This window comes from Myotis davidii, unplaced genomic scaffold (assembly GCF_000327345.1).
Source record: "Myotis davidii unplaced genomic scaffold, ASM32734v1 scaffold6, whole genome shotgun sequence".
NCBI lineage: Eukaryota > Metazoa > Chordata > Mammalia > Chiroptera > Vespertilionidae > Myotis > Myotis davidii.
The window spans coordinates 5377850-5393438 of record NW_006383011.1 but is presented as its reverse complement, the minus strand read 5'-3'; the positions used below and the strand labels follow the sequence as shown (position 1 = coordinate 5393438).

Here is a 15589-nt window from a genome sequence, read left to right as displayed (position 1 = left end):
CCTGGTGGTCCACCAGCAAACTCCATTAGCATAGTCAATAATTTAAAGAAAGGATTAGCTGCCTGTAAGAGACATACAAGATTGTATTTATATCTATTTGAAACCATCTCTATCAGCAAAAAATAAACACATATCATTCTTGTATACATCACATTTAAATATGCTGCATTATATTTGCAGAGCAGAGTACTCCTGCATATGAATTTGAACTATCATAAAAATCAGCTGGGAATACGAAGTCAGTTGCATGGGAGCCACATGTAACAGAAAACATGTTTTTACTGGATGTTAATTTGGGGAAAAAAAAATCAAAACTCTTGTTAAATGAGACAACCATGTTTGTAGAATAATTTAGATTAAAAGTTTGTTGCAGCAAATTTTGACATGATATAATTTGTATTAATATTTGACATGTATTATCAAAGTAGCTGTGACATTTCCATTTTACAAAGATAGTTTTGTACAATACTGTATTCCATTTTTTTTATATACTTCCCACCTATCCAGTCATCTGATTAGTATATATTTTTTTCTTGGACCCAATTATATGCTTAAAGTCAAACAACATTCAAGCTTAGGCAGGCCACTGATATGTTGAACGTATATGTAAAATTTATATTTAATTGAGAAAATTACATTTGTGATAAGACATAAAGAATTAACTCCATTTATTCAAGTTATATACTTAAAAATAGGTTTATTATGGGGAAATGAATAATTTTCTTTTTCAAGGACAATTACAATGGTTCATTTGAAAGCACTGTCAATACTGGTAGTAGTTTTAAAAACATGATTTAACAAGTTTCTACATACCTCAGGAGTCAGTTTTGCTATTGATGTGAAAAGCATAGCTACAATCTAAAACAGAAAAAGGAAAATTTCAGAATATTCTTTTAAAAATTATCAAAAAGCTTTAATACTTTAAAGTTAAAACTTTAAGCTTTCTTAGCACTTACATGTTCTGCAAGTCGATTATTGTATCGACACAGGCTGAAAATCAGATTACAAGTTTGTCTTATATTGATGCCATCACGAATATGTTGAAACAAGAAGGGGAATCCCTGTTAAAAACAAAAGGTGTTCATTTAGGAACTGTTATTATTATTTTTGTGATTCTCAAATGGTCTAATATAGAGTAGGTAATACCTTTCCTCCTGTTAATGCTGCCATGTCAGTCTGTGATAATGTCAAATGCCTAAAAGAAAACATTAGTAGAAATAAGTTTTTCTTCCCTCTGTACTACTTTATAGCTATCTGCATGATGACACACATCAAAATTGTCAATCCATTATAATCATACCAACCAACCATCATAAAATGATTCTAAACTATCTGCTAGCTAGACTTTTTTGCTAGACATATTTTGTTATTACTTATTTATTTACATATATTTTTATTGATTTCAGAGAGGAAGGGAGAGGGAGAGAGAGATACAGACATCAATGATGAGAAAGATTCATTGATTGGCTGCCTCCTGCACACCCCCCCACTGGGTATTGAGCACAACCAGGGCATGTGCCCTTGGCTGGAATTGAATCCAGGACCCTTAAGTCCAAAGGCTGATTCTCTATCCACTGAGCCAAACCAACTGGGGTTGCAAGACATATTTTAGACAATTTTTCAAGAATCCAAAATTGGTATAATACAGCTCAAATCTAATTTATTTCCATTTAATTAATTTAATATTTTGTGACACTTAGAGAGCTTTTCCTGAAATGAGAACCTTAAAAACAAAACGAACTTATAAGAAATACTTGAAAGTTTCATTTCCCAGTTTAAAATTAGTGCATATTTTTTTTAATTTACTATAAAAAATTTAGTACAAAAATAAAAAGTATAAATATCCTATCATTCAGCTTCTAATTATCACCTCATGACCAGTCTGGTTTCGTTTGTACCTCCTACTCACTCAATATGGACTATTTTGAAGCATTTCCAGTATTTTAATTTAATCCATAAATCTCAATACATATTGCTAACAGGTAAATTTAAAATACAGAACCACACTTACATTATTTCCACCCAAAATCCATCAACAGTTCCTTTCTATTGTACAATACCCAGTACAATTTCCTCAAGTTTCTAACAAAGAAACCTCTTACACTTAATTTGTTTAAATCAGGATCCAAATAAAACCCTTTGTTGCTATTGGATGAAATTATCTTTCAAATCTTTTAGACTACTCGTCTCCCCTCTGATTTCGTTTTTTATCTTGCAATTTATCTGCTAAAGAAAGCAGGTGGTTTGTCCTATAGAATTTCCCACATTTCCATTTTGCTGATTGTACCCTGTGGTGGTATTTTATACATGCTATTCTCTGTGCCCATATTTCTTGTAAACTCATAGGTAGATAGAGACTTGATCAAATCAAATCTTGATCAATTCTTGACTTTTTAACCAAGAATACTTCAGTGATAGTATGGATTTCATCAGGAGGTACACAATTAAAAATTGTCTTTCTTTTTGTTAATGTTTTCAGTCAGCGATGATCCTTTCCTAGATCCAATATTTCATTTGGGATGCAAAATGTTGATATTGTAATTCCAGCACTACTTGCTTACTTATTAGCTCAAATACCTCTTTGATGACAAACTTCCTCTCACTTACCATTTGGTTGCCACGAGCTATAATTCTTACAGGTAAAGATAAATGCTTAATATTCCTTTATTATCAAATTTCCAAAATTATGATTAGGTTTCTTAATATACTCCAAAGGTTGTCAATGAGTTTTTAAAATTTTTGTTTTTAAGTATCATTATAAACTCATGAATTTAAACATGTGTGATGTGTTTTAGTCCACTTGTAGTTGTTATTATTGATGCTCAGGTTGTGCAATCTATAACCAGCATAAACATCTTTAAGTTGGCTCTTGAATCCTTTTAGCATGGCCTCAGTAGGTTTTGACAGACTCTTTGTTTTCCAAGGTTACAAAACATTCCCAGCTTCCCATTCATTTCTTGCCCCAAACCTGGAATTGGCCATATTTCCAAGGAATTGTAATTTTTTCAGTGGGAAATGTTATCTAGTGACTACAACCTAGATGCTAGGGGCACTCATTGATTCTGAGCTGGGCAGGATTTCTAGGCCTTTTCAGAAAATGGAGGTATATAATACATGTTTTGTTTGCTTAAGACAAAAGTACACCATGAATTCTACTGATATTTCTAAATTTAGTTTTAAAGAAGTTATATAAAAACCCTATTATATTTGTACTAGAGGCCCGATGTACAAAATTTGTACAAGGGGCTCGGCCCTCGGAACTCTGGCTTCATCCAGAAGTTCGTTTGACTGTCTGGTCTAATTAGCATATTATGCTTTTATTATTATAGATTTCTTTTTTCTTTTAAGAATCTTGGTTTCTAATGACATTAACAATTACTTGCTTTACTCTATAATATAAAAAGTTTCAGAATAATAATTTCAAAAACAGTTTAGGATAATTTTACAACTCTTTTTGTCCTCCAGTTACCTCCTTGCTGGCAATTTACAGTGATATTAATGTGCTCTAAAGTTACTTTAATTCCTCTCCATTGGCTATGCCACCAGCTCAATACACAGCTAGGTTCATTTATTTCAGTCTGCTTTTGATTTTTAAACATTCACATGATTCCAAAGTTAAAACAAATACAATCAATACACAAAAAAAGTATATTCAAACAAGTCAAGCTTTCATTCCTTTCCCCTCCAGCCTGTATTTCCCTCCCCAACCATAGGAAATGCTTTTTTTTTTTTTGAGTCAGCCTTCAACTAAAAAAAAAAAAAAATACAGTCAATTCTCATTTGTAGTACTACGTTCTATAAAGTGCTGCAAACACCAAGTAGTGAATACTCGATCACTGCTTGAAGGGGAAATACAGGGTTAGATTTCTGTGAGCCTCTGGTCACAATATTTTCATCAACTGATAGATATTCCCTTTTTTTTCAAGCGTGTTTCTGTTTAAGGACACCTTATTTAATACACAGTTAACTCATCAGCATTAAACTAAAAGCAAACAATACCCTAGCTCATACCTGAATGAAGCTTATCTAAGACATATTATGAACTTGACCTTCTCGAGCTTAGGTACACTAGGCAGCAGTTAACATTATGTTCCAGGACCATTTTAAACAGCCAAGTCACAACAAAAAGCAGAAATGTGAAAAATGTGACATATGCCAAGAAAAGAACATTGTTTACAATATGAACACTGGAAAAGAGTACAACAGGCAACTCAATTTTTTTTTTTTGCCACTCTACACACGTACTTTCTACAGTTCATAAATGACTGTAAAAGCTTCTTGAGTACTGATTTGGGGGTTAAAAAATTTTTAGCAAGAAGGCAAATTTGAAAATAGGAGATCTATGAGGATACATGTGCATGCGTACACGCACAGACACTCTCTCTCTTTCTCATAGCCCTTCTTAAAAAGTAGCATACTATATATACTTTTCTCACCTTGCTTCTTTCACTCAGTAATACTTATCCTAAAGATTTCTCCAAGGTAGTACAGATATATTCCATGCTTCCTTTTTTCAACTATAAAGTACACTATTGAGTGAATACCCTGTTTTTCAACAAGTCCCCTCTTGGTGGACATTTCGTCTTTTGTTAATACAAACACTGCAGCAATAAATAGCACTGCCTATACATCTATTTTGGGGAACAGATTCTTAAACATGGGGTTGCTAGGTTAAAGGATGAATGCACATATAATTTTGCTACATATTTTACTGTATAATTTCTTCAATTCATATTTCTAATATGACTCAGATAAATACCGTACGAGTTTGCTACAAAGGACTGAAATAAGCTACAAGAGTTGGTAAAGTGCAGTGTTATTTAAAAGGAGTTAAAAAACAAAAGCTACTGAATTAACTTAACAGTGGTGAAACGATCATGAAAAAATAAAATCAAACATGCTTTAAGCATTTTGAATGTGAAACATTTCACCTTTCTGAGCGAGACTGTTCAACCAAAAGAGCAACTAAAGCTATCATTTTTTCAAGGGCAGCTGGCCTGTATTTTTCTTCTGCCAGAGAAAGGATATCTTCTTCCTCCTCCTCTTCTTCCCCTTCTTCCTCTGACAACACTTCAACTTGAGGCTAGAACAGAACAAAATCCAATTTTAATATATTAGTTTTAACATTATCTTGAGAGCATATAACTTGATTGTTTTATATAACTAACCAAGGTAGATGGTGGGAGGAGTGTGTGTCATGAAAACAACAACACTCAAAGGCCTAACCCTAACTTTAAAAGTCTAAACCACATTCAGGACAATTTTAGATCTAATGGGCAGAACTGTAAAGAGCAATGATTGATTCTCAAAACTGTGACTATTTACCTTACCTAAAGGAATAAATCCTTTAATAATTTTTTTTTCTTATTGGCAAGCCCTTTGGAAGATAAATCAGATCAAAATTTATGAGTATGGTAAAAGAGTATTTATTATTTAATAAAACTGCCGGTTACACAAATTAAGGCATCCTTATTTGCAGTTGTCAAATAATCTAAATAGTAGGTATTTTGAAGAGATATTCACTTGGGCTTTGAAATGAAAGAGACTGAAAAGGTTTTATGATCTAACAAAACAAGAGGAAAGCAGTCTTAACAAGCAGCCATATAGGCTAGAATTATATAATAACTGTCCATATTCTGAGAAGCATTTATATATACACTAGAGGCCCAGTGCACAAATCCTTGTACTGGGCCTCTAGTATGCATATAATATCTTTGGTTAATCTCTTCCCGCCCTCGTCCCTCCCCCCTCCCATCTGAGATTCATCAGTCTGTTCCATGTTTCCATGCCTGTGCGTTGAGCGTCTGCTCCCCCCACCACCCCCCATGCTCAGTGCGTGTCATAGCTACCGGTCTAATGGTTGGTTAGGCTTTTATATATATAGATGTGATTAATACTTTATAGGTAAGGAGTCTGACCAAGGATCAAAGCCCAACTCACTGTGATTTAAAACAAGTTAATGTCTTTATGCCTCAAGTTCCTCATCTGTAAAATGGAGATAACAAAACTACTTACCTTTTAGGATTACAAACGGATTAAATAGAACAGTGCAAATAGAGCATTCAATGCAATGTGGTCATTACAGACAACACAAAATCCACATTAATGCCTTAATATATAAACAGACGAGCTACTTAAATTTTTTGAGACTCTGATAAAAAAATATATGGGCAACACAAATTTTCATCGAAACAATAAGCTAATGATAGAACCCCAAAGTGGGTGGTGGCCATTTTGCCTAATTATTTCCTTTGTTCCATGGCTTTACCAATCAAATTTATTGCTTGATTGTTTCTTCTCTTGCTATATCCATTAAAAATATCAATCAAACTTAGACTATTAAAACTACCTAATATCACAGCTCAAAGAGATTTTAAAGAGTTAATATTTCATGATTTTTCATGATGCAAACCTGTAAACATGGCCTATAAATCCCTGATATGAGACAGGATTGTACTTACATTTTCAGGCCCTTTGGTTCCCATGTAGAAATGTACCATTGTAGATATGGCTTGCAATGAAAGCAAAAACTGGCTCTAAAAATAAAAATATTGGTTTAAAAATATGATATAAAAACAAATTTTAAATGCTGAAAATAGGTACATAATACCAGAAATAAACATGATATGGCCTCACCTCTTCTTCACCCATTTTAGCAAATTCGTAAAGGAAGGCAAAATATTCTGTAAGATGTTTACTATGAGGTTTTACACCATGTTCCATAATTAATAATAGAGTTCTCACAAATCGAGTAACACATGAACGACCACCAATATCTTCAACTGAGGCATCCATATCATCCGACCTGAAAGCACAATTTAATATATCTTAGAGAAAGTATGAAGTCTGGAGATAGAAACTCTGGGAGGAGAACTGTTTTTAAAAACCTGAATTTTGCCCTGGCCAATGTGGCTCAGTTGGTTGGAGCATCATCCAGTACACCCAAAGGTCATGGGTTTGATTCTCCGTCAGGGCACATACCTAGGTTGTGGGTTTGATCCCCAGTTGGGGCATATATAGCAGGCAACCGACAGATGTCTCTCTCACATTAATGTTTCTCTCTCCCTTTCCCTCTCTTCAAAAATCAACGAGCATGTCCTCAAGTGAGGACTTAAAAAAACAACACCCAAATTTAACTCTCTCATCTTTATAATAATAAAATACCAATTACAACAATGTAGTAGTTGGATTCCAATTATTGTGCCTGGCTAAATCAATATAAGCAAAAGATGAAGTCATAAAGTTATTTGTAGAGTATTTTGAAGATGCACTTAATTAAAAATAAAAAAAACAAATTTTGCCTTCTTGATTTATATAATTACAGATTTTTTTTAAAACAAACAAAAAAAAACCCCACCTAAATATTTCAATGTGAATATTTACAAATACTTTGTAGGAAGCCCTAGTTGGTTTGGCTCAGTGGATAGAGCATTAATCGGCCTGCAGACTAAAGGGTCCCGGGTTCAATTCTGGTCAAGGGCACATACCTCAGTTGCAGGCTTCTCTCTAACCAGGGCCCTGCAGGAGGCAACCAATGGATGTGTTTCTCTCACATCAATGTTTCTCTCTCTCTTCCACTCTCACTAAAAATCAATGGGAAAAAAAATGTCCTCAGGTGGGGATTAACAACAACAAAAACCTTTGTAGGCAGATCATCAAAAAGCTTAACAATAAAATGTTCAAAAAATAGTTCTTACCCATCTTCCATTCCTGGCTGTAGATAGAGATGAGCATGCACAGGTCTAAGTCTCTGAATCACATGGATGCACAAACGCTGAAACATCTATAAATGAAAAGATTAAAACAATATGGAAGCCAACTCACATCAGGTAACAAAGATACTGAAAAATTTACATAATTCAAATTCTCTGCCATCCATTTGTATTTGCCTGCATATTAAATCGTTTTATATTCTAAAGCTTTCCTGGAGTCTCAACTGCAGACTGAAGATATAAGGCAAAGTTAGTTTAAAAAACAACATTCAGTTTTATAGTAAGGGATAAACAAAAACAAGTTAAGTTTCAGTAATAGAGATTACCAAAATCAAAGCTTCACAAAACTCTCTAAACTGTGGAGAGTCTCTAAATAAGATATACAAATGGTCAATAAGCACACGAAAAGATGTTCAATATCATTAATTAATAGAGAAATACAAACCAAAACCACAATGGGATACCACTTCATACTCATTAGGATGGCTAAAATAAAAAACAGTAAAAAATGTTGAAAAACATGTAGTGAAACTGGAACCCTCATAGATTGCTGCTGTGAGTATAAACTGGTGTAGAAACTATGAAAAACAGTTTGGTAGTTCCAAAAATTGTTGAAAATAAAGTGACCATATGACCCAATAATTCCACTCCTAGATACATATTAAAAAATATTGAGCCCTGACCGGTTTGGCTCAGTGGATAGAGCGCCGGCCTGCAGACCGAAGGGTCCCGGGTTCGATTCCAGTCAAGGGCATGTGCCTTGGTTGTAGGCATATCCCCAGTGGGGGTTGTGCAGGAGGCAGCTGATTGATGTTCTTCTCTCATCGATGTTTCTAACTCTCTATCCCTCTCCCTTCCTCTCTGTAAAAAAATCAATAAAATATATTTTTAAAAAAATATTGAAAACATATGCCAGGGGAGGATAGGTAGGTGGGAGGTAATCAACCAAGGACCTTGTATATATATATGCATGGCCCATGGACATAGACAATGGGGCGGTGAGGGCATGGGTCAGGGGATAGGGGTGGGCTGAAGGGGGTCAATGGGGGCAAAAAGGGGGCATATATAATATTTTCAACAACAAAGAATTATATTTAAAAAGTGGTGGGGTTATGGGGCATTTTCAAAAATAATAATGTAAATATTGCAAAAATCAGAATAGCATTGTTTGAAAAATATTCTCACCGACTTTGAATAAAGATTTGCAATCTATGTTAAAAAAAATATGTCAACACAAATATTTGCATACAAATGTTCATAGCAGCATTATTCAAAATAGCCCAAAAGTGGAAACATCCCAAATGTTCATCAATTGCTGGATGAATAAACAAAATCTGGAATATCCATTTAATGGAATATTATTTGGCAATGAAAAGAAATGAGGTACAGATCCATAATCCAGCATAGATAAATCTTGTAAATATTATAAAATCAAAGAATCCAGTCACAAAAGACCACATGCTATATAATTTCATTTATAGAAATGGTCAGAATAGATAAATCTATAGAAAGAGAAAGCAGGTAAGTATTGCCAAGGACTGGTGAGAAGAGACAGGATAAAATGGGAAGTGACTACTAATAGGTATAAGGCTTTTTTGGGGGGTGTTATAAAATCAGATAAATGATAGTTGCACAAGTTTAGAAACATACTAAAAACCACTAAATTTTACACTTTGAAAGTTTCAGTAAGTTTTATATTGTAAGAATTACATCTCAATAATAACTGAAAAGTGGCATATTTCAGATCAAATTTTTGTTTTTGTATAATAAATGAATATAAAGTAATATTTGTATTTTCCTTGCCTCAATTTTCCAATTAGAAAAACAAATATTCATGTGATAGCTCAGGACTTGTCACAGAAATGAATTATAAACTATTTATTTAACTTTCAAGGTCATTTCAGTCCTCATGGTTAGAATATATTAAAGATGTGAAAAAGAACCAGTACAACTCATAAAGCAGCCAGAATAGGATCTGAGACAATGGTGGCTATAGCTATCTTACTATCACCAGGCCATATGAATGATTTAAATTGCTTGATTGAAATATTTGTGTAAAAAGGACTGGTGAAAACAACTGCAAAATGACTTTTATCGTAAGAGGTTGATCTTTCCCAACTATATAAAAGACTAGAGGCCCAGTGCACAAAATTCGTGCACTGGGGGTGGGGTGTGTCCCCCTCAGCCCAGCCTGTGCCCTCTTGCAGTCCAGGACCCCTCCCTCCTTACTGCCCACCTGCTCGCTGCTCCTTACTGCTTGGTTCGCTGCTCCTTAGCACTGCAGTGGAGGCGGAAGAGGATCCCGCCACAGCTGCTGTGCTTGCCAGCCATGAGCCTGGCTTCTGGCTGAGTAGCGCTCCAGCTGTGGGGGTGCACTGACCACTAGGGGGCAGCTCCTGTTTGAGCGTGTGTCGCCTGGTGGTCAGTGCACATCATAGCGACCAGTCATTCCGCCATTCGGTTGATTTGTACATTAGGGTTTTATTATATGTGATGGGTTAAGACATAGTCTCGGGCAAATTTAGAATCAACCTGACAGCCATTTCTTTTTCAAATACATTTTTTCTTACCTGTCTCACAATTTGATTAGGGCACTTAATTAATATCTGCATTGGCCACCAGTCATCATCAGCCATGCGGTCCAAAAACCACTGTTAAGAAAATAGTGGGATTTTAACATTTAACCAAAACTCGTTAAAAGGGATAAAAATCCTGTAAGAATTTTAATACTCATCAATATTTCAATTATTTTAAATTTTTACCAAAAGAGATTCTTCATTTGCTAAAAAATCCAAAACCTAAAATGCCTAAAGTCATAATCAGGATCACCTTATTATAGAACTAGAGGCCCGGTGCACAACATCTGTGCACTGGTGGTGTGTGTGTGTGTGTGTGTGTGTGTGTGTGTGTGTGTGTCCTCCTCAGCCTGGCCTGCGCTCTTTAGCAGCCCAGGAGCCCTCAGGGGATGTCCAATTGACAGCTTAGGCCCACTCCCTCGGGTGAGCGGCTCCCTCTACCGCTGCTGCGCTCACCATGTCTTCCCCCTGGTGGTCAATGCATGTCATAGCAACCAGTTATTCCACCATTTGGTCGATTTGCATATTACTCTTTTATTATATAGCAGGGGTCCTCAAACTTTTTAAACAGGGGGCCAGTTCATTGTCCCTCAGACTGTTGGAGGGCCGGACTATAGTTTAAAAAAAAACTATGAACAAATTCCTATGCACACTGCACATATCTTATTTTGAAGTAAAAAAAAGAAAACGGGAACAAATACAATATTTGTATTTTGCATGTGGCCCGCAGGCCATAGTTTGAGGACCCCTGTTATATAGGATGGGATACTGTTTTCCTCTTAGTCCTCATTAATGTCATCCTGTAGAATCTTTTGTTTCTTTTGTTATGATCTGAGTACGATTCATTTTCTTTATGTTTAAAAACAAATCATGCTCTCTTGATAACAAAAAACATGCTTCTTTAAGCTAAGAACAACTTCCCACTGATTTCAAGATATCTTTAAATCACGTATTTAACTCTTCTACTGAATTGTACTATTTATGCATACACACAATTAATGACAATTGTAAAAAACATGTTTAATTCCTTGACAGAGTTCCAATGGCAAATCCTTAATTAAAATTCTAAAGCAAAAATGTATTAAAAAATAAAAAAACCAATTATGACCTAATCAACCCACCCTCTGGATCTATGAAACAGCTTAAAAATCATGAAGTGGAAGGGGAATAGAGAAAAATGTTAAATAACACCAGGAGGATGCAATTAGTTAAAGCCAACATGTGGAAAATCCTGCATAACAAATGACAAAGTAGCAAATAAGTAGAAAAATAAGTAACTGCTAATATATGGAAGACTGAAGAGACCAAAGAAAAATGTGGACCCTGTTTGAACACTAATGTAAGCAAACCAACTGAAAAGAATATATTTCTTTAAAAAGACAATTAGAGAAAACTGAACATGGAATGGGTACTGGATATTAAGGAATCACCTCTAATTTTACTAGCAGAGAGTGGAGATACATACTGAGCTTAATTGATATATGATATGGTATCTGGATTTGCTTTAAAATACTTCAGCTGAGAAAAAGCATGGGGGGAAACACAGAAATAAAAAAAAAGATGTTATCTTTTGTTGAAATTGGGTGATAGGTACATCTTTCTACTTTTGTGCTTGTTTTGATATTACGATGGCAATATGGTTTAGCGATCATTATCTGGGAGCAATTATCCTTAGGGATGTCTTTCTCTTATAATGCAATATTGGAGGAGATAAAAATTGAATATAAACTGATCCACTGGGATATATGTATTTTTTTCTCAGAGAGGTAGGGGAGATATACATTTCAAGTAGTTTCTGATAACATTCAAAAGTAGTTAAGAAATATCTGGTAGTCTTTGGAATTTTCTATACTTTTTCTTCTAATGTGGGGGGAACCAAAGAGTTTTAAAGTAACTTAAGAATCAGTTATTTGCCGTAACCGGTTTGGCTCAGTGGATAGAGTGTCGGCCTGCGGACTGAAAGGTCCCAGGTTCGATTCCGGTCAAGGGCATGTACCTTGGTTGCGGGCACATCTCCAGTGGGGAGTGTGCAGGAGGCAGCTGATCGATGTTTCTCTCTCATTGATGTTTCTAACTCTCTATCTCTCTCCCTTCCTCTTTGTAAAAAATCAATAAAATATATTTAAAAAAAAAAAAGAATCAGTTATTTAATGGGTGTAATAGATTTGATAAATAAATTATCAACTGATTTTATGAAAAACTCACACTGGGCTCCCTATGATTTGATAAACAATTTTGCTGTAGCATCTATGTTAAGAAAACTAAGAAATGAATCTTAAGCTATGTGTTGCTGGTTGCATTATTCACCTCACCTCACAAGCTGCTTGACTATTATTAAATTGTTTCGTCAATAATTCAATCCATTGAAGCATTGTGGGCTAAAAAAACAAAAAGAAAGAAAGAAGTCACTGAAGGCATAAGGAATTCTCAGCTAAAGATAGATAATGAAAACCAAAAGATATCAAATCACAAAAATGCACAAAATAAAACATACCTTTTCTTTTGAATGAATAAATGTCTCTAGGACAAAGGAAGTGCTTAACTGTAAAGAAAGATGAAATTAAGCAAAAAAGACAGAATTATTTTAAAGTAGTCATTTTGAAAAAGTTATCTAAGGCTTATATATTACCTTTGCAGTCATTAGAGACACAGCTTTAGGATCTGGTAATGTACTGGGAATACAACTACACAACTGCCACATAAACCTAGAATTTAAAAATAGTAAGTTGAAATTCTTATAGGAAAAAAATTTAACAAAAAAAATGTAACAAAAAAAACTATTATGGGGGAGACAGAGAGGTTAGGGGATAAATGGTTAAAGATGGAGACTTGACTTTGGGTGGTGAACAAACAATAAAATAAATAAATGATATATTATAGAATTGTACACCTGAGTCATATATAATTTTATTTAACCAATGTCAGCCCAATAAATTCAATAAATTTTAAAAATCTATTACTAGCCGAAACTGGTTTGGCTCGGTGGATGGAGCGTCAGCCTGCGGACTGAAAGGTCCCAGGTTCGATTCCGGTCGAGGGCATGTACCTGGGTTGTGGGCACATCCCCTGTGGGAGATGTGCAGGAGGCAGCTGATCGATGTTTCTCTCTCATCGATGTTTCTGACTCTCTATCTCTCTCCCTTCTTCTCTGTAAAAAATCAATAAAATATATTTAAAAATAATTAAATAAATAAAAATCTATTACTGAATTTATCAAACTTACCCAAAGTATGTATGTTCAAAAATATTTTTGTCTTGAAGAAACTGCATGTTATCATGCCAAATCCACTGGAAAAAAAAATGTTAACATCAGATATTGCTTCATTACATTTTACCAGTATTTTAAAACAACCCCCCCCAAAATACATGCACTTAAAATTCATGTTGATTTTTTTCCAGAAATAAGGAACATGAAAGTACTGTTAAGTTACTAAACCTGATCCAATTTATCATTCTATATCTAGCTATCTCAAGTGATTACTGTTGTTTAAGAACATATTTACAAAGATTTTGAAGAACAAACATATACATGAATAAAACTGTCATATATATTTGGATAAGAACAGGTAATGAGAGAAAGGTTTGTGTTTAAAAACTGGCAAAAAAAGACCACCACTCTTTAATTTATGTTGGCAGACCTATATGGGAGTTGATTTCCCTGTTTACTCTATAAAAATAATTAAAAATTATTATTTCTCACAACAGTCCTGTGGAACTATTATATCTTTAGTTTTTATGTTCCTTCATCTCTTTGAATACCTTAAAAACATGCTCTAAGTTACTGTCAGGCAGTTCCATAACATTATTTTTACCTGGTTCAATTTTATTTTCTGATTATTGATATTATTGGCTATCTTTATCCCCCTAAAGATTTTCAACTAACTCTACTTACCCTCCAGCCCCCTACTACTCTGGACCCAGGTTTCATAATCACATATTAGGGCTCCTGCTGTACAATATATTTAGAAAATCACAGACCTAGTCATTGAATGGCCTTGCTTCAGAGTTCTTGGTCCTCTACTATTTCTAGGCATATACTAGCTGTAGCCACAAAGAATGTTTGACAGCACTCACTCCACTCAATTCAGTGCCTTTCCATGGCAACTGAGCCCTATTCCAACTTCTTGCTTTTAGCTAGGTACTGTCTCTTTAACCTCCCAAGAGCTGAACCTTTGGCCACCATTATCTGCTTTGGACCTAAAGCCTGGTAGTCCCATGATTTCCACCAGATTTACTGCCTTTAATTATGTTCCATTTCTGTTCTATAGAAATATTCATCTTATTTTTTTATTGTCCTTTTTGCTTTGTATCAATACAATGTATGTGGAACCAACTGGGTATGTTTAAGTGTGAAACTATTGTACTACATTGATCAGAAAGAACTTTCCTAAGTGTTTTTCTATATACCCATCCAACTTCATCTTGGATCACTCTTCCTTGCATTTATTAATCATCACAGCTACAGAGGTCACCTTTCAGCGTCTAAAATAGGCCAATAAACTCTATTCTTCCTCAGGACTCGGTATGTAACATTCTTTTTTCCCAGGGTACAATTCAAATGATTAACTCCTCACTAACTTTCAAACTGAAGTTGAAGGTCACATTTCCTGAATACCTTCCACAGGACTCCTGATTCAATTATCCTTTTCTGAGCACTCTACTTATTTTATCCATAATAGTCACACATTTGAGGGTTCTAAAAATTTTCTTTTTAACTCTGGTAAAGTTTGCTACTGGCTATATTTTAACAGTACAAATCTAAAAAAAGATTCCAGTTTACATATAAAATCTATGTTAAGTAACAGTATTATATTTTTTAAATTTTTTAGTAAAATGTATGTGCAGGCAAACATTTTAAATTAATAAGCTGAAACGATGATAGAAAAAAATGGTTGGTTTAGGTCTACAATCAAGAATAGTCTAACAGAGTTTAGTTTGTTTTGTTATTATCTACACTAATAAAAGAGAAACATGGTAATTGGCGTATGACTGCTACCATTTTCATGGCTAATCAGCCAGATATGCAAATTAACTGTCAGCCAAGATGGCGGCCGGAAGCCAGGCAGCTTGAAACTAACATGAGGCTTGCTTGCCTCAGTGACGGAGGAAACCAACGTTCCCCACCTACCACTGCAGGCCTCTGAGCCTGCAGTTTAAGAAACTCTGTAACAAATACCACCGGACGTCAGCCAGCAGGATTGCAACATTGTAAGCAAAGGCCAGAAACCTACTTTCAGCCACGGAGGCCTAAGAGCTGGAGCCAAGCCTCAAAGCTAAAGCTGGCCCAGAATTTAAAAAAAG

At 34.8% G+C, this 15589-nt stretch overlaps 1 protein-coding gene across 1 annotated transcript in view; it reads right to left on the bottom strand.

Annotated features, from left to right (window-relative positions):
- The window catches only part of USP34 (ubiquitin specific peptidase 34), a 213680-nt gene that overhangs the window by 34482 nt on the left and 163609 nt on the right, over nt 1–15589 (bottom strand). The window contains 13 exon segments of the mRNA XM_015557870.1: nt 1–62; nt 814–858; nt 957–1061; nt 1147–1195; nt 4932–5083; nt 6462–6536; nt 6637–6805; nt 7698–7783; nt 10283–10363; nt 12601–12666; nt 12783–12830; nt 12918–12993; nt 13512–13576. The exon segment at nt 1–62 is cut by the window's left edge and continues 10 nt beyond it. Coding sequence (XP_015413356.1) covers nt 1–62; nt 814–858; nt 957–1061; nt 1147–1195; nt 4932–5083; nt 6462–6536; nt 6637–6805; nt 7698–7783; nt 10283–10363; nt 12601–12666; nt 12783–12830; nt 12918–12993; nt 13512–13576 — 1079 coding nt within the window.